The sequence below is a fragment of the Miniopterus natalensis genome, chromosome 7, assembly GCF_054644295.1.
Source record: "Miniopterus natalensis isolate mMinNat1 chromosome 7, mMinNat1.hap1, whole genome shotgun sequence".
In the NCBI taxonomy this organism is placed as follows: domain Eukaryota; kingdom Metazoa; phylum Chordata; class Mammalia; order Chiroptera; family Miniopteridae; genus Miniopterus; species Miniopterus natalensis.
The window spans coordinates 2352954-2378999 of record NC_142087.1 but is presented as its reverse complement, the minus strand read 5'-3'; the positions used below and the strand labels follow the sequence as shown (position 1 = coordinate 2378999).

The following is a 26046-nucleotide window of genomic DNA, read 5'->3' as shown; positions in this document are numbered from 1 at the left end:
TACCCCTGCGACCCTCCAGAACCAGGCAGTGGTGGGTGTTGAAGATTTTTGCACTAGGGCTTTTGCTGATCCTCAGATGGTGTCACATACCCACCCCCTGGCCCTTAGGTCAGGAAGCCGTACTCTTCCCTGGGCTGACCTCTCGGGTGTAGATGGGAGGCTCAACCATCTTCCCCACCACACATGAGCTTCCTGAGGACTTCTTCCCAGTGAATTGAGCCCATTCAGGGCTTACAGCAGGAGCAGGCTGGGGAGGGGCATGGGAAGTGGGTGTTAGCAGTTAGAGGAAGGTGGTGGGACTGGAGCAGGGGTATCAGCTGAGGCTGGGGCTGCCCACAAGCTAGGGCAGTTTCCCTGCAGGGACCCAGCCACAGGCAGCGTGGGGAGGCTCCTAGGAGTGGATCATGTTTCCACGCCCCTCCTTCCTTTCCCAGCTAGGCTCCTAGCAAAGGTACCTGCAGGCAGGCCCAGCAGCTAACCAGGATCTTGGAAGAGGGCCTTGAGCATTTTGTCCTGGCTCTGCTGCTAAGTGGCTGTGTGACTGACCTCTGGCCATACTCTATTTCTGTGCCTGTAAAACCAGGACAAGCAGTTTCCTCCCAGGCCTTTAAGCAGCTAGGGGATGGAAGTGGTGGATGAGATCATGTGTAGGTCGCTATCACAGTGCCTGTCCCACAGGAAAAAGAGCGTTATTCCCATTAAGAGCAGGAGGCACTGCTCCACCTCCAGTACACAGATGGGAAGAGAGGTGCAGAGGGGCCAGCTGGTGTCACAGTGAGCCAAGGCAGCGCCTGGCACCCAAACCGTATATGTGGTTGCTCAATTGTGAGTTCAGTTGGCTGTTCCCAGGTGAGGCTGGTCTGGCCACAGGCACAGGCGGCAACAGAAGGCATAGTGCTTCCCTGGGAAAAGCAGGTTTTCCGAGTTTCTGTAGGTCCAAACACAGCGCCCTGCCTGTCTCGGCACTCTGCAGGGCTTCCTGGCTGGCTCCTGCCGTGTCTCTGAGCCCGCCCATTTGGCCGGCAAGTGTAGAGGGAGCACAGGGCAGACTGGCTGCTCATCCTGTCCTGGTGCAGTCTCAGCAGTGCTGATGTGTGGCTCCTGTAGGGCCATGCCCCAAAACCTGTCCCTCAAGTGGCCCAGAGGGACATCTTGCCAGGGATAATACCACCTCAGTGAGCATGGTGACAGGTAGACAGGACCTTCCTCCTTAGCTAGGCTCCAACCTCAGTGCCTCCATCATGGGTCATTGAGGAAGCACCATGCAGGGCGTGATGGAGGGCTTGGGGTGAGGCCTTGTCTGGGACAAGTGTGTTATTTGAAATCTGGGTGAGAAGTTTTCTCCTTCTGCTCTGGAAACATAAGTCTGTCATTTGGCTCGAGTGAAAACCATTGGAAGGATTTTATGAGTGGCACATTCCAGGGAAGCAGCGACATGCCTGCCACAGCTGTCCACATGATGCTGTGGTCCAGGGCAGAGTGGAGACTTTCCTGGCTTACCTACAGGTCTGGCCAAGGCCAACCTCATGATCGGTGACCAGATGTGTACTGATGCCTGTTGTCTCAGCCACGGGCAACAGCGCCCCTTGGCCTGCACTGAAAGGGCTGGGAGGCATGGGGCCATAGGCTTCTGCTGGGAAGATTCTGCACCTCCCAGGACACAGTGGTCCATTCCTGAGGTCCTAGGAAGGGCTCAAGCAGCCTGCACACCAGCCCAGTACCAGGGTTTCTGCTCAGTCACCTGTGTTTCAAACTACCAAAAACCTGAGCATGTGGTTGATACTACCACTAGAAGGAAGTTTTCCAAATGTCTTTCTGAGGAGGAACTTGCACCTAGGGGAGACCTTGGGCACCCTGTACAAAATCAGGACCCAACCAAACCTCAGGCGTCTTCTCTCACTGGCCTTCTTGGGAATAGAAGGGAACTGAAAACCAAAAGAACATGAGCAAATGGCTTGTAAAAAGTTGGCTTTATTTACTTTTTCACCTTATCTCAGTTATGCCATTTTGGCGTCCACAGTGACAGTCCCTGGAAGCTGAGGTCAGTCCTGACCCACTGTGGTCATTAACCACAGAGGCATCACTGATGATTACAGGCCGCAGGGAGGGCTGCAGGGCTCCCGCCATGAGGCCCAGCACCCTCCAGACTACAGCCCCTGCGCCTGGGGACGGCTGCCCTGCCTGCCAGAGGTTGCAGCATTCCCATGGGGGGAGGTTAGGTCTCGGCTCAGGACTGGGTCTGACAAGGCCACGTGTGATATGGTGGTGTACCCTGGACTAGGGGTGGACAGACCAGCCAGGCCCATCCTGGTTGTGGCTGACTTGCTGGGTGGTTTTAAGCAAGTTGCTTCTTGTCCCTTGGTCAGTGTTTTCTGGTGAGCACTGCCAGTGAGAACTCCTAGCAGCTCTCCTGACTCAGGTGTCAAATTTGTTAGTTCTCCTGAATCATGATCACGTCTCTGTGCTTCGGAGCCACTGTGTACCTGCTGCTGTGGACATCGCTCTCCACACGGCTGCACTTACTCCTGGTGCCCCCTTCTTAGAACTGGGCCATCCTCAGCAAGAATCCCTCAGGCTTGCAGTGCCCAACTCTGCTGTCCCTGCTGCCAAACACTGACAGGCACCTGCCCCCTGAGAGGGACCTCCCTAAAGGCCTTGGAAAAGGTTCCAATTCCTAAGATCTAGATCACCTGTTATTTCGAACAGAACTTATTTTAAACATAATCGTGAGTCTTTTTATAACAATCATTTGAGCAACTGAATGAAAGCACAAGCTCTCTGACCCCGACGGCATCACAGATCTCGGGCCTGTGCTCTTCTCTTCTGGGGAGGTTGAGAGAGAGGTGGCATCTTGTCATTTACCTTACTTACATTTGGTCCTAAGCACAGTAAAAAAGTTCTGAAAATATAAGTGGAAAGTTTTCAGCCTAGAAAATAGCAGTGGCCTGTGAACACCAAGTGAGTCACTGTCTTTCCATGTCTGAGTGCCTGCCACGGTGCCTCCCCTAGCTAGGGCTAAGTGGCAGTGACAATTGGAAGAACTGGATAGACATCACTTAAGGGGTTCGCCACACGTTTGCCTAGCTTGGCCAGAACAACTTTATAAAGCTAAAGAATCCCCAACTCGCCCTGGCTGGCGGCTCAGTTGGCTGGAGCATCATCCTGTACACCAAAAAAGTTGCAGGTTTGATTCCCCATCAGGGCACATACCAAGGTTGTGGCTTTGATCTCCAGTTAGGGTGCGTGTTTCTTTCTCTTTCCCTTCTTCCCTCTCTAAAAATCAATAAACATATCCTCAGGTGAGGTTTATAAAGAAAAAAAAAAAAAAAGAATCCCAACCTCACCTGCAGAAAAAAGGAACAGCCCAAAAGTGTCTGCCAGGAAATTCATCCTTCTTTTAGAAGAAGCTCTGTCCTAAAAAACTACTTTTAAGAGAGAAGACAATTGTGTCTTCCAGAGAACAAGTTTTAAGTAGATGCTCCTACCCTTGACCATGAGGAGACATGCTAACCAGTCACCCACATCTACCAGAAAACACATGGTCTGCTCCCAGCCTCACACCCTGCTGCCACAATGAAATGTAGTCCTTTCAACAATGTTTGTGCTTCTAACCAATAAGACATTCCCTTGTAGGGGAACAGCTCAGACCACTGCAGCCGCCTATGGCACTGAGAAGGTGCGAAGGTTAAAACAAAGGTTACATGGACACTGAGGACAGTCATTTACCCTCCCAATTTCTGGCCATCAACTGAATAAAGCCTCACTGCTTTAATTATTCTGCCAATGCCAGAATAAAAAGTAAAATTTCAAATTGGAAATTCCTGGCCCTTTAAAAATTGGAATGAAAGAATATGAAATTCAAAAAAAAATAAAAATAAAAGTAAACAAAGGTCCACATGCCACAGCAGTATCCCACGATGGATTCGTTAGTCCCCCTTCCTTGGCAATTCCAGAGCATGGTCCTCTTCCTGGTCCAGGGGAGACATGGCTCAGAACAGAAGGGCCCCCATGCTGCCGACCTCGCTCTGCTCTTTTACAAAAATTTCAAAGTACTGGTAGATGATTGTGACCGCGAGCAGGATCCCAGTTCCAGACCCGATGGCACCCAGGAAGTCAGCCAGGACAGAGAGGGCTCCAATACACAGCCCCCCGAAGGCAGCAGCAGTGGGGATGTACCTGAGGAGTGGGAGATGGGTCAGCAAGGTGCCACCTGTAGATACAGATAGCTCCAGTGTGGCCCACCTGACTCAGGCTACCTGCCTGCAGGGCCGGTCAGTCTGACACGCTTACCTTTGATTTAGGAACCTAACTGCTATAGCGGTCACTCAGCTATCTCCTTGAAACTTCACCTGCTCACACCCCTTAATGGTCTAGGCTAGGGCTGCTGTCCAGTAAGTGGCCACACGAGCCACACGTGGCTAGTGAAATGTGACTAGTCCAAGTTGAGATATTAAAGATGTCACACGAGATTGGTGAAGACAAGAACATAAAATATCTAATGATTTTTCTTACATTAATTACACATTTTTACTTTTTAAATGTGACTACTAGAAAATTTTATGTGGCTTGCATTTTATTTCTTCTGAACAATGTGCGGTAAATCTAGAGTCTTCCGAGAATTCTCACGAAGAGAATGAATAAAACTGCCTACTGCCCCTGCCAGGGATCAAAAAACAATCTGAAATTTGCAATGCTGATTTTCTTGTGGACACAGGGACCTTTTCTATCCTGTAACCAAGGACAAGACTTAATTAACCAGAAATCCCTAAGCCCTATCAAGATGCTTGATGTAAAAGAAAACCACAATTATAAGATACCACTAGGACCTAGGGCAGCACTCACCGGTTGAGTTCATGGACCATGGAAGTCTCTCGGTGGCCCCTCATCACCATCTGCTGCTCCTTCAGCTGCTTTGCAACCTGCATGATGCCCGAAGAGAAGACACTGTTCAATTTTACGTTTGAAACTGAAAGCCAGATAGACATTTAATGGTGGCACTAAACACAGGTTTCCTTCTTTAGTATCGTAACAATATTTATACAGATAATTTAAAAACTGCTGAAAGAACTCATATGACAAAGTCTAGTTTTAGTTTGGCTCCAGCTCCGAAGGAGAGCACTTTTATTGCTGGGCTCCATCTATGGCCACAAAGGCTTCGACCTAATGAGGAAGCAGCTGTGTGTGAGTTCACAGGTCACTTATACCAGTGACAGGTGAGAGCTCCTGTTTCCTGGTTTAATTAAATTGTAACTTATACTTACATCTTTGGCAGAGGAGCCTGAGACCTCGATCCACGTTTTGGAGAAGAATGCACACGAGCCCAGCATGAACACTATATATACAACAGCATGGACAGGGTCTTCTAACACGGAGCCAAAAGATTCTGGAGGGGACAGGTAATAGCAAAGGCCACCAACTGGATAAGCACGGGCTGGACCCCCAGAAGACGTGTCCTGGGAAGAATACACAGAAAGCCTGTGAGTGCTGTTTCATTATACCTTAGCATAAGGACAAAAGCAGTTCTGAGCAGATGAAAAGGAATACAATTTTGCTCAAGTGTCCACAGTGCAGTTTTCGTACTGAAAAGAAAATTTAATGTGCTGAATTTGTAAAAGGCATGACTAAGAAATATCTTTGGGTAAAATGTTTGGTCACAAGCAAGACACATGGATGCACCCACTGCAACCAGCCACAGCATTAAAACATCTCTTCAAGCAGCCGTACTTACAGACCAGGTGCCCAGCAGGCTGACCAGCAGGTTGCCACTGAAGCGGGCCGACAGCATCTGGGAGATGACGTACAGGTTGGACACCAGGGCGGACTGCAGGATGATGGGGATGTTGGAGGTGTAGAAGAGCTTGATAGGGTAGGTGTTGTACTGGCCTCGGTAACGAGCCGACTTGATGGGCAGGTCCACTCGGAAGCCCTGAGAAGCCAAACAGAGCAGCGCGCCCTCAGTGCCTCATTCCAGTGTCTGCACGGACACAGCCCAGCTGGGGGTAGCCGGACATACACTGGTTCCAGGGCTCTCATGTGCCTCCTGACCCACCACTGCACTTGGGGCCACTTCAAAGAGGGTTCCCAGAAAGACAGGCTTAAAAAATGTACCAAAGCCCAGCGCAGTGGAATAATTCCATCTTTGTCAAAAAACAAACAAAAAACAAACCAAAGTCCATCATATTAAATCTACATCAATGTGGAATATACGAGAGCCTGAAGGACACATGCCCTAGTAAGTCCTAACTGGTTCTCTTTGCTGGTTACCTCTCCTGTGCTTTTACAGTGGCCCCAAGACAAGGCCAACATGGCCTCCACCTGACACCTCAGAGCAGCCCTTTACGATGTTTTAAATCATAAACAGAAAAGCTAAGCTTTTCTATAAATACAGACTCTCCCTCTGAAACTCTTAGAGAATAGAAAGGTTTTCTTTTATATTATTTTTACAAACTCCCAGTGCCTACAACAGGACTCAGAATATAGAGGATTTAAAATAAAATAAATTTTTAATGACCGTACTACAAATACCCAGCAAGCTTATGGTGGCACTAAACCTTATTAATTAGGCATCTGATTAAATCTCAGCTGAAGGAACAGACCTGTCTGGTCCTAGGAAAAAGCACTTGGCTGGTATAATTACCTTTCTACAAGCACTAAACTGTCTTCTCCACTGACATCCCTTCTTGTTAATAAATATCAGAATACAAAGTGGCTGATGAAAAAAATACAAAGACTAATCCAACTACAGAAAAGCAACTGACAGCTCAGGTCTCTTAACTGGAAGCAAGTGACGCAGGCTAATAATTTGAAAGGTAAGAGCTCGCAAGAGGAAGGGCCTTTTCTAGGATGACACTACCCACAAATACTCTATAAACTTTGGGTAGGATGGCGATGAGGCTTTAGAGCTTGATGACTTTTCATTTCTCTTGAACTAAGACCTTAAAGATGTATCTTCGTTATCTGTTGCTACGCCCAACCCAAAGGAGCATAATTTCAGAAATGTTACATCTGCCTCAGTTTTGTTTAGTTCAGGCAGGTCCCTATGACTCAACGGGACACACTTGTTCAGCTCACGTGGAAACCTCCTTTCAAATGCTATCCCACTGCTTCAGTACTACCCTATGATGTACACCACCCCTGGGCGTTCTAAAACTTAAATCAGACCATCAGATCTGTGGTGGGTCTGGACGCACCTGGAAATAGATGACCACTGCAAAGACAAAGATGGTTGCAATGAGATTCATGAGGTTGGGGAGGTTCTGGCGGTAGAAGGCCTCTCGAAGGGCGCGGACCTTGTCAGTGCGTGTGGCCAGCAGATGAAACAATGCAATGATGGCACCTTCAAATTCCATCCCTGTTGGTAAAGGAGGGGGCACATGTGGTAAAGAGACAAACAGCTTCTCAGTGGCCAAAAGAGGAAAAAAGAATTAGTTTTAAGATTCATGGTGCCTACTGCTATAACCACAGGGGTACAGTGGCATCTTCTCCCTCATTTCTCTTTCTTCTGTAGGGATTTCAACCTGCAGAAATGGGCTACTCTACTTTTCTGAGTTATTTCATTGGCATGGGAATCAGTGGCCACTAGATGTGTGGAATGATGATCAATTATAAAATCACAAAAGCGGAATCTGCTGAACCCTAGCTGAAGAGGTCCTACACTGAAGAGCAGGCTCACAGCTGCCCCATTCACTTCCCTGGAAAACCCCAGGCAGTAGGAAGCAGGATAGCTGTCCCTCCTAATCCCATTTTGGACTGTTTCCATCACCCAGGGAAGCAGCAATTGTTCTTCTCCCAGACCTGAAAGGGTCTCAGTCAAAAATGCATTTTCCCCATTGCCAAGGCAAACTGCAGCAGAGTTCCAGATGTAGCTGCCAGCTGCCTTCTCAGCCCTGTGACCTTTGTGACCCTAACCTTCTCCCTTTCCCTTCACTCCTCAGCAAGCATGGCAGTCTCACAGCCTCACTCACTACCCACATGCACATGGCTGTAGAATCACCTTGCCTGGTGGCACCTTTTCTCCAGCCAGTTCTCAATCATTGCCAGCTGACATCATGACACTTTTACTTTAAAGCCAGAAACCAACCCACGTTTGCTGACAATTTCCATCACCCTTCAAAGTGCCCCCTTTGTCCCGTCTCTTACATTCTTTCTTTTCCTAATGCCCTCACTTAGCACTTTCCTTGTGACCGGCTGGCTTGTCAAAGCTGGAAACTGAACAATTACCAAACTGTGTTCTGTCTTCCACTCCAGCCTGGGGTGAATATTTCCCTCCAGACGCCAGTTCCCATCACCTCATGGCCTCATAACTCAGGATGTCCCCCAGGCCAGCTATAGTATGATCTTGCCATATGCCTGAGCTCCCATCCTTCATGCCCCTGCCTTTCACACCCACCCTGGAAAGCCCTGCCTCTGCCCCCTAGTCTTCCCATTTGCCTTGGATTTCCTACAGTTCCAGGAAGTGCTCAGGGAGAAATCAATTCTCATCTTTCCCACTCTTCTCTGACATTCTCCACCCATAGCTATCCTATCTTCTTAGTAATCTATTTGGCACATGTGGCCTTCACATGCCCGGGGACCTGGTTTCAGTTTCACTGAGAGTATGTGGTCTCCAGAGCCAGAGACTCTGTCTCCAGCATTCAAATCAAAGAAACACTCAAATGTGCATGATTATTTCTCACAGGCTTCTTACAATAACATATTTAGTGATGAAAAATGCCAATTGCATTTCCTAGTAAATCATACTTCCCTGTATGTTTAGAAATTATTAAAAACATCCTCTGAAACAAGATGTCCTTGGCACTCTTCATGAGTATAGCGTAGAATACTAACACTATAGTCATCTACTATGGGCTGGGCATCACATCATTTCACGGTATTTCTCATTTCATCCCGGCAACCAAGGCTCAGAGGTAGAGGGCTTTGCCCCAAAACACTAATAGGAACAGCCAAGAGGTGAATTCCAAGTTCAGGCCTCTTTCACAAAGTTGCTCCTTGCATGACCAAGTGCGTTGGTTGGTTCAGTGATTTCATTTTTAGAAATGTATTCACTAAGAGCAACTGTCAAAATACATAAACATGAATGTATGAGGCTGTTCACTGTTTCTGTTGTATTAACCACCAAAACTGGAAACACATCCATCAGAAGACTGGTTAAAAAAGTGCTGCTTCATCCTTGCCATGAAATCAACACTGTGCTAGGAAAAAATGAGGCAGGATTCTGTATTCTGGCACAGTAAATGTGAAATACTCTGACATGGAATATATAAGTTACATATTATTATGAGCAGAAGCCTGTCTGTGTTTAAAAATTTTTTGCAGATGCACACAGAAAAATCAGAAGAAATGTACCTAAAATGGAGCACTATTTCCTTGGAACGGGGGAACTTTCGTCTTCTGCTTTGCAGGTGTCCATACTTCTTATTGACCTGTTCCCAGAAAAGCCCAGGGCCTTACCTCGGCCAGTGTTGACAGTGGTGGGGCTGAACGCTTTCCACACGATGGTCTCACAGATGTTAGTGGCAATAAAGAGGGAGATACCAGAACCCAGGCCGTACCCTTTTTGTAGAAGTTCATCCAAAAGTAGAACAATTAAACCAGCAACAAAGAGCTGTAAAAATTAAAAAATAAAAGTAAAGAAACCCAAATAGATTGCATTCCTGCTCCCCATAGGAGTGGCTCTTTCCTCCCTTAGTAAGGGGCTTCTCTGATATAAATGCTGAAGTCTGAGCAGACAATAGACAGCAGGGCCTTCCTCTGCTGAGTTTAGAAGGGAGAACACAGGTGCTCTGGCTCTTTCTCAGTAAAAGTTTCTTTTATGCATGGTTCAGGTCTGTTATTTGGATAAGTGAGTGTGAGGAGCTGCTCAGAAGGGGAAAATGTTAGCATAACAATTACCTGAATGGTGATTAACAGGCAGATTCCAGCACCCATTTCAGAAGGGTCCCCATACATTCCCGTCATCACATACACAATAGACTGGCCAATGGTAATGATCATGCCAAATACTAGAAATCAAAAGAAAACTATGTTCTCAAAGTGGGACATTACACAGTCACAGAGGAAACACTTATTGAACACCTACTCTGTACAAAGATGAAAAACACTGATACTGCCGCCCTGGCCGGTGTGGCTCAGTTGGTTGAGCATCGTCCTATACACCGTAAGGTCACTAGTTCGATTCCAGGTAGGGGTGCATGAGGAAGGCAATAGATAGATGTTTCTCTCTCTCCCTCAAATCAATAAAAATATATAAAAAAGAGAATAATGATACTGCCTCCAAGGAGCTTAGTTCAAGAAACACCCAACGGTCACATTGTCAAAGTATATGATAACTCAAATGCCTGTTAACAGAAGCAGGTGAGCTCCTTAATTTCACCTCCGAAATTCATTTTCCTTTCAGTGATGGGAAGAGGAAAAGAGTTGGAACACAACAAATCTGTTCTTATGGAAGACAAATCAGGGAGCAAAATCTACTGAAGACAGCATCCTGAGGCACATAATTTGGTGATGTCACCAACCCACAGCATCCAAACTCAGATCAGGTTGCTTGGGTTCTGGAGAGCGCTTGAGCTGAACTACATGCCTGAGCCGCCTCTACTGGCTTATCACCCAGGTCCGAGTCCAGAACAGATGATTAACTCTGGGATAAAGGGATTCCCAGTTTGTATGTAATGTGTTATTGTTTTTGAAGGAAAAACCTCACAATGCCATCAATTTAGTCACTTGTCCCATTTCCTCTGCCACAAAGCTCTCTTGCCCTAATAGAAACTTCCCTTTTTGTAGGCTGTCTTTGTTTCTTGTATCATACTTCATTGTTAGGGAAAACGGAACTGACACATTTTTACTGGTTCCACAATACTAGATGGATCTCTCAATATGGGTGTGGGCTTCAAGTTCAGCTTTTCTGATTAGTTTGTCAAACCTAATTAGTAAAGTAAAATTGTACTCCAGAGTGCCCATCAAATGTAAGCCTTGACTTTTAAAAAACTGCTCAATGACGCTGAATTCTCAAAGCAGAAGAAATTTAAAAATTTAAAAATTGACAATTTAAAAATTGTCCAGACCAAAGAAAAAAAAGACAATCTGTGCTTTTGAAAAATAATTCACATATATATTTTAAAATTCTGATTTGTGTCTGAAACTGACAAGTTTAAATTAGATTGGTCTTTTTTTTCTTAATTATTTAATCTAAGTGCAAAAAATTTCTTCCACATGCTGATGTGGAAGAAAATATGGCTGGATAGAAAACTGTAAATACCATTTCCTAATTAATATATTTCAGTTCAGTTAGAGGCTGAACACAGATCATTCTGATGACTGGTCATTGTTACTAGTGACACTTGCTATAAGACAAATATTGTTATTCCCATTTTTCCAGATGAAGAAACTGAGATATAACAGCTGTCATCTAACTTTGTCCAAAAGTCATAAAGCTAATAAATAGTAGAACTGGGTTGAGAGGATCACCTTTCCCCTAAGTTGAATCTTTTTAAACTTCCAGAAGAAAAACAGCACCAGCCAAATACCTATTACGTGCCAGGCACTGAGAGATGTTTTACAAACATTATCCCACTGAATACTTACAATAGCTCTGAAGTACAACACATCATCTCCTAAGTGGTAAGGACATGTGGCTGGTGGAGGGAGACCTTCACACCCTGCTCCTTCTACTTGACCATACAGCCTTGGGGACAATGGACATCCTCCCACCCTGCCTTGTCTAGCCTATCCACGTACCTTATACCATGGCTCTCCCAGAAGTGCTTTCTTTCTTTCTTTTTTAAAGGATTATAAACCCAGATAGTTTTATTAAGAAAGAAACTGACAGTGCAGTATGAAGTTTACATTTAAACAAAGTTTTCACAAAAAGCTAACAGATGCTTAAGAAGATTTACAATGGAGTTCTAGATGCAGGTCTAGATAATGTCAAGAACTGATGGATCTCATGGCAATCCATTCTGCACTTTGCTTTTCTCAGCAAAGTGCAGAATGGGTTGCCTCGAAACACTTATCTTCCTTTCCCTCCACTGGGATGCGTGTGCAAACTATAGCATGGAACAGCTTTAAAGCACTAGGGCTTCTGTAGGGCACAGAAACTATACTGGCACTTCAAGGACATCTTCTCAAGCCATCTCTACAGTGTGAAGACAAGAACTCCTTCTCCTCCCCACTTGAAACCCACAGTCAGATGTGACAGGGGCTGGTACCAGGAGAGATCATTTTTGTCACCTTTTTTGTCATCATCTTCCGAAGGGTAGGAATGCCATGTCAGCCTTTCCTCAAAGAAGGATATGACAACCTGAGGGCAGGCACTTGACACTGGCTTCTTTGGAAGCGACCAGTTTAGCCTCCTCAAAGTTTTTCCATTTCATCTGGAACATGCGTTCTCCGCTGGATTCTGCAGCTCCAATAATCTGCTCTGGCTCCAAACCCCAGTCAAAGCCTGGTAGCTTTTCTGACTCTTCTTCGATTTGTTCTCCTCTCTCTTAGCTTCAGAATCAGAGCCAGCTTTGTGCTTTATCTGATTTAACTGTCTCATACGCTATTTTCTGTGACTGTAGAAACTCAGCAGTGAGGTCGGGGCAATCCAGGCTCTCTTCTGGCTCCCATGTGTTGTCCTCATCTGAGAACCCCTTCCACTTTAGCATGTACTCCACTTTGCCCTTTACCACTTGATGGTCGAGAACTTTTCCCACCATATTCCTCTTCCTTCTCTTTTAGCACCTCCTACACTTTCTTCTTGTTTTGTTTTTTCCCCATAGTGCCCACCTGCTTTCTGGTACAAGGGTGACATTGCTCAGAGTACTGCCCAAGAGCAAGAAAGGCATTGGGGCCGCACTAATGGTGCACAGCGTTGGGCAGGCTGGAGGAGTGGTGCCCAGGAAAGCAAGAGGCCAGATGGCCACAGTTGAGCCCCTCACTGAAGTGGCCTACTACAGGCCCTGGTGACTGGCCCTGTCCAAGAAGCATTTTCTTGCTAATACAGACCACTGAGCACCTGCAGGGCTGGTGAGCCATGAAGTTACACAGTATAAAGGAAAAACTGTTTTGATGCCCCAAACTTTATAGCAAATTCAAATTCTCAGCTATAGACATCTGAACATCATTCAAAATCTCTTACACTTTTGGGCTCCATTGAAGAGAGCTCGGTCTTTTGGGGTGTCACCAACTTCAATTATTTTGGCGCCAGCCAAGAGCTGCATGATGAGGCCAGAGGTGACAATGGGAGAGATACCCAGCTCCATCAATGTGCCTGAGGACAGGGGAAGCAAAACACAGCCCATATTAGCTTGGAAAAGCAACACATTAAGAAAACGAATGAGCAAAATCTGACTGTGTACCCCTTATACAAATGCAATGTGCTTCTGTTTGCTAGCAGCATTTAATTTAGAGAATAACCCACCCCAAATATCAACGATTACAGTAGAATTCAATTCATCCTGTTCGGTCTGCCAGACCACATCTTATTCTGTTTCAGAAGTCACATGGCTTTTAAACAGAGAGCTGCATTTAAATTCACCATAAACAGATTCATTCTGGTTTTACAGAGATAAGAAAAGTTTGTCTCTTCATCGGTTAATAAAAAGGATAACATTCAAATAATTTAAAGAGTCTGAAAAGGAAGCCTGTACAATTGTATCTAGTTGTGAATTACTTCTACTTCCACTATGCTAAAATACTTCTGACTGATTTGAAACTTAATTTGAACTATATTATATTTAAAAAATAGGTTAATCAAAAGTAATACTGACATAAACGTTCAAAATCCTAAGGCAATTAGTTAGAGTATACAAACACTGTTACATATTTTTTTGACACATAGATATAACCTATAGATATGAAAAAGATGCAGCTGAGAAACAAATTACATATTCTAAAGGTTATCAAAACACAAGAAAGACAGGTAGAAATATCATTATTTTAGCTTAAAAAAATTCTAGTTTTTCCACTTTTTTATTCTCTACAACACAGACCTAATCTTGTTATTACAGGTTTTGTACTGCATTCATATGCAATTCTGAATGTGCTGATATGCCTCGATGCTGAATTCGGCATTTACTAAGGCTATTCAGCACAGCACACTAACATTTTTCCTGAACACTCACTGAACTCCACATAAAGCCAAAGTCTATAATTTAACTAAAGGAGGTCAGTCAAGCCCACATTGTACAGAAAGAGGTGCAGAGAGCCAGGGTTCTACCTCTGTTAGAGGCTAGGATCACTCTTATCCAATAGAAAGGGTCAGCAGAATCTGAAGACATGATACCAAACAGGGGAATCTGGAAACAAGCATAGAGAAAAGGAGTCAGTGCACTTGTCTCCAGCCCTCTGACCCCCATTCTTGATACAACAGGAAATATGGACTTACTTGACAGCACACCAAGAAAATAAAGAGGGTGATAGCAGTCCATAGCACCTTCTCCTTAAACTGAATCTATGTAGAAGAGAAAGAAATAAGGCAACAAGTTATTTTCATAAGCAAATTAACAGAAATGAACTCAGATCAGACCTCCTTCTTTGTTCACCAGAAAAGTAAGCCTTGAACACTTCGAACCATGTATCAGACATAGGTGTCAAAATACAAGTACATGCACGACAGGCTTTCTATGTACAAGGTACATATGCAAAGACTTTCATATGCATCATCTCGTTTGATCCCTGCACTACTTAGCATTATTTTTATTTAACAATGAGAAAACTGAGTTTTAGAAAGGCCCACAGCTGAAATGAGTTTGAGTCCAAAGCATGTGCTTTAACCATTAGCATTAACAGTTTAGGATCAGATGCAAGATCAAAGAATGTTACAACAGAAAGGGATTCCTAAACCAGACAAGCCTATACAGCATATGGGCTATCATCATTAATTTGAAAGGTTTTGCAACTGACAAAATCTTGTTATTTTGGAGCCAACCAATTTGGAATTTGTGATTGTTTAATACATAGTACTTTCTATGAACTAAGGGTAAAACAATGTAATAAACAATATGGGGCAGGAGGGCAGGGAGAATTGCAAGTTTAACTTACTCACTATTAGTAGCATCTATCTAAGACTTTTCACATCTTTTCAGGTATGTAAGTAGGATAGGTTACACTTCAGAATCATTTTACAGATGACTAATAAGAATCATTAGAAAAGTTTAGATGCCCTGCCCAAGGCCCCTTTGGTATTAAGCAGTAGAGTGGGAATTCTTCTGGGTCTTCTGCCTCTAAAACTGTGTCTTCATTAGTACTTGCTGCCTACACTGCAAGAAGGGCTTTAAAGGGCTTAAAAAACACAGTAATATTGTGCAGACTAAGGATCTTGATGTGGAAATGCCTTGTGACAGTATTAAATGAACAAAACTGTGTTCTTAAAGTATTTTTTCATTTGAGTGCAAGAGAAGTCTAAGCAAGCACCAAGCCAGGGTCCTGGCTCTCTGGTCAGAGGTTCTAGTCCTCTGTCTACCACTTTAGGCCATGATAACACAACCACACAAAGGTGGTGCGAATTCCATGTTCAGATACTCCATGTGAAGTTTAGTGAATTCATAGAACTCTTCCTCCCCTTGAGAATGCTCCCTTTTCCATCTGTCATCACATCACACCAAGGAATTAGGAGTGACCAGGGATTGAACCCGCAACCTAGGTATGTACCGACTGGGACTCGAACCTGCAACCTTTTGGTGTATGGGACGGGGCGACGCTCCAACCAACTGAGCCACTTGGCCAGGGCTGAAATGATTGTTTATGGGGAAAGAGTGGACAATTTTTACAAGACTCCCCATTTGTTAATAACCAAGTCTTTCATGGATATAGCCAAATTCAACAGCAAAACATCAAAAGCTGTTTATCCAAGTCTTGCTACTCTACTTTTTAAACAGCCCCTAAATCCATCCTTATCTCCTACCCAATCCCATAGTCCACGCTATTGCAAAGCCTCTAAACCACTCCGATCCTCTATTTTCAAAGCAATTTTCTAATCTGTCTGGCTCCTATTGCTCCCTACTACCCTTTATGTTCTGTCAATACTGAACTATATATAACACACTCCAACCTGTTAGTCTTCATTGCCTTTCACATTATACATTCCTTATGCCTGGAATTCCTTTCCCCCACTTCAAGAAAACTTCTATTCTTCCTTCAAAACCACCATCAGACACCACATCTTCCAGAGTTAACTCCTTTTGAAGCCACTGCTATACCTTGCACACATTTTCATTGTTCCATTTACCGAACTTAAGCTACAAGGCCAATCAATGTCACAACTAGTAAGAGGCTGAGCGAAGGGTGGGTCCCAGGCTTGCCTGCCTCCAGAGCCATGCCCTTTCTACTATGCTTCGGGGTGGTAGTAGGGGAAGAGCTTTGCACATTAGCCTGTCAAAGGCAGTACATATGTGGGGCATTTATACAAAACAGTTTTATGTCCAAAAACAAAACAAAACACACACAAAAATAAGACACTCCAAAAATGCAAGTGTCCATGTTGATGTCAAGTACACATATGTGAGTACATGAACAACAGTCTGAAAATAATGTGAAGACAAAAAACATATTACTATTCTTTAAGAACCTAATGAAACTTGTTCATTGTCTGATAGCTTTACTTACATTGGCAACACTCACTATCCTGGCCTGTAGCTATTTAGCAGCAGAAATTCTGACAGTCAATGTAAGTCTACATTTCTATTTTTCCATGCTTTAATGTGCCTGCTGTAAAAAGCAGGGTTCACAAAATGCCTTTAGTTTCAGTTAATTTGGCAGCCTACATAAAAGGTTTTTGTACAGAATAAAGTGACTGCTCTTAGCTCTTTTTAGCAGCTGGCTGCAAAGAGCATCTCCTAGAAAAAAATCCAACTCCAGATCTGCTCCTGTTGGAGGTGAAGGGAGAAGGGTAACAACCTAGGATGCTGAGGCTTTTGAGGCCTTACTCACTGCCAGGATCAATTTCTGGGACATGGCAAACTCCAGGCTTTGTTCACTGGACTAACATCCACAAAAGGTGCCCCAAATAAAGCACATGCTTTAGGTGGAAATTCCCACACAAGAAGGTCATCTTTTGACAAAGCTCAGGAGTACACACAACTGTACTCCAGGGGGGAAGAGAAGGGAGGGAGAGTTTCCATTGGCGAGTTGAAGCCATTTTTAATTGTACTGTAAACTTCAAGCACCCAGAGTTTCACGAAGCCTCCTTTGACAGCGATTTGGGGTACTTACCTTTCTCTCCGGCTTCTGAATTTCCGGCAAGATGACACAGAAAGGCTTGATGACTTCCAGAAATTTGACTTTGATGGGAGAAACAAAAGAAGAGTTAGGGCTCGGAGAACCTTTCGCGCTACCCGGGTAAGCCTTCCGCCCAGTTGTGTTGGGGCAATGGGTAGGGGGCAGGGGGCAGGGGGCAGGGGAGCAGGCCGAGTACCGGGACCCGTGGGGATCCCGAGGGCCTGGGATCTGGGCAGGCCTGGTGGGCGGGCACCTGCCCGGACCGGCGAGGGGAAGGGGGGATGTGATCCATTCTGGCGGAGCCAGGGCTGCCTCCAGGGACTCACTAGCCATGGCGGCGGCTGCTCGCGCTCCGGGTACTGCTTAGGCTCCACTCCGCTCCGCGCGAGGCGACGGTGCCCGCGGCCCAGCCTGCTACGCGCGCAGCACCTCCGCCGAGAGACACGTCAGTGATAGCACTGGGGTGAGCGGGGCGGGGCGGAACCGGGACCCGGTGCAGGCCGTAGGCCGCTTCCGCTTCCTGCCACGCGCCGACTGACTGCTGCGCCGCGCCGATGACTCCGCGAAGACCACAACTCCCGGCACGCAGCGGGGCCCCCGGGGCCTGTCGGGAAGAGGATGCTCAGCCGGCGCGGCGCGGCGCGGGGAACGCCGGGATAGGGAGTGTGTGGCTGAAACAACCTGGCAACGCGAGAGCACTTGGGGGAGGGAGGACGCGTCGGGTCTCGGGAGACAGAAGCGGTGCCGGTTGGTGGAGAAACTGGCTCTCGGTAGACGCCTCCTGCGCCCGCGGCTCTGCTGGCGAGGCGGAGTCCCCGGTCACTTCCTTGCTTTTCACAGCACTTACAACTCTTTGAATTAGTGAGTAGACTGTAAGCTCCTCTGAGCCGACTTGCGTCCCAGCGCCGACCCCAGTTCCGGCACCTAGTAGGCGCTCGGCTCGTGGTCCCCACACCCTCGTTAGCAAACCCGGGGGCCTGGCCTGGGCCCCGGAGATGACTCCTGCCCAGCCCCTGCCGTCTGAGGGCGAATGGGGAGAGTGCGCCGGGAGACCGACGGTCCGAGAAGAGCGGGGCCCGCTGAGGAGGTGGCTGGCTCACTAGGAAACCTGGAAGGCCTCCGGGAGAAGCCCAGTTGCTTTTGTGCCGAAGGCGGACGGATCCCGGCGAGAAGAGGGGAAGGAGGGTGCGCCCCGTCCAGGAAAGCTTTGTGAGGGAGACACGGCAGTGTGACTGCTTAAGATACGTGGGCAAAGAAGTCTTGTTTGGCTGGGGCAAAGGCTGTGTGAAGGAGAACAATATTGAGTATTCGTGGGCCAGTGGGTAGGTCAAGGGATGCTAGGTGGGGAGTCTGGATTTATTTTCAATGCGTCTGTAATCGGGTAACGTGAATAATCTAGAAGAGACTGCTGTGAGCATTACTTGAGGAGGTGGGCGCTTCTGGCTGGAGATTAGGGAAGATTTTATGGAGCTAAATGCTGACCTGAACCGGTAGAAGTTGGAGGTGCAGGTGTGACAAGGTGCCTTTTTTTTTTTTTTTTCCAATAATAATTTAGGGGTTGCTTTTTCTACTTTCCCTTTCCTCCCATTTCTAGCAGGTAGGCAAGACTGGTAAATCACTTTTTAGGATAGTTGTAGGACAGGAAGTCTTTTTTTTAAGGTTTAACATCTTTTTTTTCTTCTTTTCTCGTTTTTCCTGTTTTTTAAAAATTTATTGGGATGACATTGGTTAATAAGATATAGGTTTCAAGTGTACATTTCTGTGATACATTATCTGTATATTGCATTGTGTGCCCACCACCCAAAGTCAAATCATCTTCCATCACCATATATTTGGCCCCCCTTTACCTTTTACTAAGCCCCCCCCCTTCCCCTCTGGTAACCATCATACTGTGGAAGTCTTTTTTTCAAAACCTAATCCAGGGATGGAAAATTCAAATTACTATAGGAGGCAGGTAGGTAACTTCAATCAGTAAGGTGGCTCAGATGTGACCTCACTTGATACCCATCCCCCACACAAAAATTACACATGGACTACTCTTCTAGAGCTGCTTCTGAAATGCAGCCCATTGATGAAATGGAGTTTTGGCTTGAAGTCAAACTGGCAGCTCCTGGATTAAATTCAGTAGATAGACCAGAGCTGATATTTATACACCCTGCACCATGCTGATGGTGAAAATATTGAAATCCTTCATGGTAATTAGTCTCAGAAATTGTGCTATATATTACAATTAGTTAATATAAGTTTTAATATAAACATTGGTTTGTACTAACAGTTTTAGGATATGGTACCATAGTAAATGGGCCTCCTGTTGTAGTGACATTTGAGAAACATTGATGACATAGTTTGGCCTGTGTCAATGAAGGGTCTGTGGCTAAGTTGCATGCGTTAACAAAACATTAATTGCTTTAGGAGAGTCACTAGCTTACAGTAATTTTGTTAGCACATTGGAAGAAATTTAAAAGTTTCATATATTAAATATTTGAAAACTTAAAACCCAAAAATGGCCCGGCTGGGCGTGGCTCAGTGGTTGAGCGTCGACCTGGGATCCAGGTGATCGGGGTTCGATTCCTGGTCAGGGCACATGCCCAGGCTGTGGGCTCGATCAGCGACTCTCTCATCATTGATGTTTCTATCTCTCTCCCTCTCCTTTCCTCTCTCTGAAATCAATAAAGATATACTTAAAAAAAACACACAAAAAAGCCCCAATATGTTATCAAAGTGAGAGTAAAGCAATCAAAAAGACTTAGAAGGTACAGTTGGAATTTTTAGCACTATGTAATATAACTAAGCATTTCCACAAAAATATTTACTAGAACTTCTAAAGGAATAATATTGATATAGCCATGGGTTTGGACCCACTTGTTAGAAAACAGGTGAATCTCAATGAGAAAACAACTTTTTGGAAAACATAATCAAGGTGATACATTTTACATCATACTCAAAGAAGCTTCATTTGTTTCACATAAAACTGTTTTAATATTTTGCTTAATCTTTCCATCTGCAACAGCATGGGTGGACTTAGAGGGTATTATGCTAAGTGAAATAAGTCAGAGAAAGAACAATACCATATGATTTCACTTATATGCAGAATCTTAAAGAACAATATAAGTGAACAAACAAAACAAACAGGCTCATAGCTACAGAGAACAGACTGATGGTTGACGGGAGGAATGTTGGGGGACTGGGTGAAAAAGGTGAAGAGGCTAATTGGTAATTACAAGATAGTCATGGGGATATAAAGTACAGCATAGGAAATATAGTCAATAATATTGTAATAACTATGTATGTGGCTAGGTGGGTACTGGAAATATCCAAGGTTATTTAAGCATCAAATGCCATGAACAAACAGACATGTGGCGATTTAAAAATCTCAAGATACAGAATTACTACAGCCCTCCTGTGGGGGTGGGGAGCCCAGGGGGAAGACAGACCATTTCATTTTTGAAAACCACCTCCAAGCTCCCCAAATAAAAAAATGCTTACCAGAACCCTGGAGCTGAGAATACCATCAGCTGTCTCATTTACTGTCAGCCTCTAGGAGAGGAACAGAAACATAAGCAGTCTGGAGCATCTACCTCTTCCAAATAATTTGAAGCAAACACAGCATCAGATTCTAGGCTTTGGAACGACATGATTTCATTTACTTGGTAGATATGATCTGAATATGGTAACAAAAGTTTCTTCTAGGGTTCTGTCAGGGTCAGATGGGGCTGTTCCTTGGATTTTTCATGTGAAAAGAAACACAATTCTGGAAGGGACTTTAGCACTTCTGCCCCAACTACCTTGGCCTCACATTGAATTAGTTGTCTTCTGTCTCTTATTGTAGGGTGTTTTGATTATGTCGCAGTACCTTTCTAAAGGCCGAGAGCCCTCACAAAGTTTTTTACTTCAAAACAATTGCAGATACTTTTACTTATTTTTTACTTTTTTAACCTTCACCGAAGGATATGTTTTAGAGGAAGGGAGAGAGAAAGAAAGTGAGAAAAAGAGAAACACCAATGTGAGAGAGAAACATTGATTGGTGCCTCCCATATGCACCCCGACCAGGGCTGGGGATTGAACCTGAAACCCAGGCACGTGCCCTTGACCGGGAATCGGACTGTGACCATTCAGTGTGCGGGCCAGTATTACCCTGATGTTAAGACCACACAAAAACATCACAAGGGAAAAAAAGACCAATATCTCTGATGAATACGGATATAAAGATGCTCAACAAAATACTGGCAAACTCAGTTCAACAATATAAAAAGGGTTGTACACCAAACCAAGTGGGATTTGGAAAGGCAGGTTGGTTAACTCTAACAATCAATCAATGTAATACACCTAAAACAGAAAGGACAAAACCCAAATGATCATTTTAATAGATGCAGAAGTGGCATTTGGAAAAAGAAGTCGTGATAAAACAACAAACTAGGAATAGAAGGGAATTTCATCAAACTGATAAAGGGCATCTACAAAAAATCCACAGCTTAAGTCACGCTTAATGGTAAAAAACTGCAGGCTTTCCTCTCAGGAGTAGGAACATGACAGAGGTGCCCATCTCATTACTGCTACTCTGCATCGCACTGGAGCTTCTTTCCAGGGTTGTCAGGCAAGGAAAATAAAAGGCCTCCAGGTTGGACAGGAAGAAGCAAAATTCTCTGTTTGCAAATGATATGTACTACCTTGTATATGGAAAATCCTAAAAGAGAGACACATTCAATTAAAACTGACAAATGGGTGTAGCAAGGTTTCAGAATATAAATCAATATACAAAAATCAATTGTATTTCTATAAATTAGCAATAAACACCCTGAAAATTAAGCAACAATTTCATTTAAAATAGCATTAACCAAAAAGAAGTGCAAGATGTACTGAAAGCTACGAAACTTCACTGAAAGAATATATAAGTAAATGAGAAGATGTCTGTGTTCGTAGATTAGAAGCCGATGTTGTTAAGATGCCAGCAGCCCCCTGGTGGCAGGGCTGAGCCGCCTCGCTGCAGGAGCGCCGTCAGGTCCAGCCGCCAGGGCGGGGAGCTGCTTGGATCCAGCACCGCCTTGGCTCTGGATGATGCCTCTCCTGGGAAAGGCGCAGGGAGTCGGGGCGGGAACTGGACCTGGAGCAGAAGACCCCGCCCCGCGATGGTGACGCTAGAGGTGGGCGATGGGGAAGTTAGCCCTCTCCACCTGGGGCCTGACTTCCTAGGTAGCCCTTGTCCAATGGGGACAATGATCCCTGACCGGCCTGAGCACCAGGGCTGGGGCTGGAGCCACCAGCTCCACTCACCTGGTCCAGTCCATTTTCCAGGTGGCTCTTGAGCTTTCCTGCTCAATATACTATCATTCTTCATTCTTGCTGGTTTTAAATGAACCAAAAAGTGATCCTGGAATCGGGACATCCCTTCCCCAGGGATCCTGATGTAAATTAGTGTTCTTGGCTCTGGAGTCTTTAATTCAGTAAGTTTCACATCCTACTGGTTGCTGGCTCCTGTCTGAGCTGCAGCTACGGCCAGCATACTCGGCTGGGCTGGGCATTGGGGAGCCAGGCTACCTGAAGCCCTGGGCATGGAGAGCCTGGTTGGGTGGCTCTGAGCCGAGAGAGACCGTGGCTGTCACTGACTGTGCACCTGCATTTACACTTGCCGTTGCTGTCTGTGGTGGCGCCCAAACTTTGGTGTCCATGTGAAGTTTTGTACAGGCTGTGCACAGATGAACTTCAAGGGTAGTCTTAGACATTAGATGATGTGGTAGGCAGAAAAGTGGTTTTCCCTGAATGTGCATCCTAATCCATGGAGCCTGTAATACACAGTCAGTCCCCTATATCCGCAGGTTCCACATCACGGAGTCAACCAACCGTGGGTCAATAATCGGGGGAAATGTTCTGTTGTTACTGACATGTTACTATGTAGTTAGCCCTGTGATGGTTGTGTCTGTACGGAACAGGTACAGACATTATCCCCTAAGCAATACAGTATAACAACTATTTACACAGCATTTACATTGCATTAGGTAATGTAAGGAACCTGGAGATGATTTCAAAGTGAAGGAGAGGATGTCCATAGGTTATATGCAGATACTATCCACTTTATGTAAGGGACTTGAGCATCAGCAGAGTTTGGTTTGGGGGAGGCCCTGGAACCAATCAACGTAGATACCGAGGGGCAACTATATAAAATTTCATGGCATAGGGGAATTAGGTTGCTAATCAGCCTGCCTTAAGATGGGAAGAATATCCTGAATATCTGGGTGAGCCCAGTGTAATCACAGGCTCCTTAAAAGTGGGAGAGGGAGTAAGAGGAGATGTGACAGCAGGGGCAAGGCAGGGCAACATGATTGTCAGCTTTGAAGACGGAGGAAGGGGCCACAAGTCAAGAAATGCCATCAGCCTCCCAAGACTGAAAAAGGCAAGGACACAGATTCTCCCCCAGAGCCTCAAAAGGAGTGCAGTTCTGCAGACACTCCAATTTTAGCTCCCAGAGATCCATTTTAGACTTCTGAATTATAGAAGTTAAGAATAAATTTGTGTTGTAATTAAGCCACTAAATGTGTAATGATTTGTTTCGGCAACAATAGGAAACAAATGCAGTGATAATTACACTGCATTTTTGCCTGATGTGGGTTTAGATTCTAACCTCTCCTAAGACGTCATATCACTGTGTGTGCGCGTCTCTTCTCCAGAACATGGACTTGTCAAGGGCCTGGCCTCGCATCATGTCTCTCTGTCCAGCGCAGTGCCTGGCTCCGAAAAAGTGCTCAGAACATGTTGACCAACTGACTGATGCTTTGTGATCTTCTTCTAGCCTGTGTTTTCTCTGAGCAATGGCTAGGTGTTCTCTTGCTTTATCCTGGGTATCCTGGTAGTGCCTGGTTGAGGGATGAGCAGCCATATGTGTTGAGTAGAGATAAAGGAGGAGAGAGAGGCTTTTATCTGGAGGCAGGGGCTGTCAGATCCGTGCCACAGGGGACACTTCCACCTCTGCCCTCTCCCTGACCCAATACTGGCACACTTCCTTTTGATAACGTTGCTCTAAAGACTCACAGCATCGGGGAGGCAGAGAAACAGCTTCCAGCAGGGCTGCTGGGCCTTAAATCATGCCTTCGACCTGAAGGAACTGTCCTTGCTGGTGAAAAGCCTCATGTTTGGCTGGAACCTGAAACTTCGGCTACTCTTTCTGACCCATGCATTTTCCCTGTGCTCCATGCCAACGGAGATCATCTACTGCTGAGTTCTCAATGCTGCAGGATGGGCATGGCCTCCACTGGGTGCTGCCACTGTGCCTGCGTTGTCCAGCTGTCTGCTCAGTGACAGGTGACCACTCCCTTCCAGGGGTCCTCTGTGTAGCCTGGACCAGCTTTTGCATGAGACTGGTCTGTTTGCTAGCTTGACTGTTTTTTACCCGTAATGCCTCTCAATAAACCCAAATGCCTCTAAAGTTGCTTGGAGCCCTGCCTGCCACAAGGAGGCAGGCTCCTGCATCTGTGTCTAATGCTCCCAAGCTCCCACGGAGACTCAGTGCGATGCAAATTCCACATTCTAAACCATCGCCACCCTGGAGTTTGGTGCCAGAGCCCAGAGCAATGGGGGGTGTGGGGGGTCAGATCCTTCCCCTTTGAATAGCGACTGGAATAATCATACAAAATGTGCAGCTCTGGGGGTTTAAGAAATTATGCTCCATTTATGATGGAATACTATGTTGCTGCTTTAGATATATTGTTGAATGAGAGACAAATGGATTAGAACTATGTTATATATGTACAAATAAAAGAATATGCATATGTATTCCTTTGCAATGTACATATTTCCTTAGCTTAGTATTTTTCTTCAAGAAAATTTGATGGAATACACTAGAAGCTGACAAACTTTTCCTATAAAGGGCTGGATAGTAAGTATTGTAGGCTTTATGGGCCAGAGGTCTCTATTGCAGCCCCTCAGCTCCACTGTTACTGTGCAAAAGCCTCACGGATAATCCTTAAGTGATGAACACGACTGTGTGCCAATAAAACATTATTTACAAAGGTTGAAGTTCGGAGAGAAAAATACCTAAGAAATAGTTAAGAAGTGACTTGGGGTTGTAAGCCATCAGCGCTTGGCAGGCATACAGAACTTCCCTCACTGAAATGAATGAAATGACCTCCTCAGTAGACTTCCCAAGATCCAGGACCGTGTGAGTCCTCCCCTTTGGCAGGGGTATCAATGTCATCCCAAGAGAAAGTGGCTTTGGTGGGGGAAGGTTGGAGTACCAACTAGGAAGTCTTGGGCTGCAAGTAACATTTATTGCAACAATTAGCATCTAGCAAGCATTCCCATGGCTGATTCAGTCAGTGGCTCAGTCACAAATCCAGGGCCTGGGTTTTTTCCCTCTGTGGGTCAACGGCAGCATTTTCTCTCCAGTCTGTCGTCACTGCAAGACAGTTACTGCAGTTCCAGGGGCTCGCAGACTTGAAAAGACACAGCAGCAGAAGAGCCCATCTCCCCCTCTACACCTTAAAAGAGAACACTTTTCCCAAAGCCCCTCTGTAGATATCCCTGTGTCTCTCTGGCTAGGATCGTGCTACGTGGCTGTGTTAAACCAACCATGGGGAAGGAAATGGGATTGCTACGACTGGTTCATTCGAGGCAGGATTTACCAATGAGCTGGAGCAGGGTCCTAGTTGTGGTATACAGAATAGGGGAATGGCTATGGGTGCATACCCAGCTGGGTCAGCTAGAGTTGACAAGTGGGGTGACTTGACTCTATACCCCAATACCTCTTCTCTCTTGGTGACCGCCAGCCAGGCCCAGGATGAACAGCTGGAGCCATTTGGGTAGTGTTTCTTAAAGTGTTTCAGAAACACTTTAAGGTGAAGGGGGTGGAGCCCTTGAAAG

General features: G+C 45.5%; 1 protein-coding gene and 1 pseudogene across 1 annotated transcript; both read right to left on the bottom strand.

Moving 5' to 3' along the window:
• Positions 1–1951: 1951 nt before the first annotated feature.
• On the bottom strand, positions 1952–17708 carry SEC61A1 (SEC61 translocon subunit alpha 1). Its single transcript, XM_016197332.2, has 12 exons — positions 17523–17708; positions 17191–17258; positions 14366–14431; positions 14198–14276; positions 13118–13249; positions 9892–10001; positions 9451–9604; positions 7191–7351; positions 5729–5926; positions 5262–5453; positions 4843–4919; positions 1952–4176 (listed from the first exon to the last, which is right to left on the bottom strand). The coding sequence occupies exons 1-12, from the start codon at positions 17527–17529 to the stop codon at positions 3990–3992; spliced, it is 1431 nt and encodes a 476-aa protein (XP_016052818.1). The 5' UTR covers positions 17530–17708; the 3' UTR covers positions 1952–3989.
• On the bottom strand, positions 11989–13110 carry LOC107525214 (chromobox protein homolog 1 pseudogene; annotated as a pseudogene).
• Positions 17709–26046: the final 8338 nt, after the last annotated feature.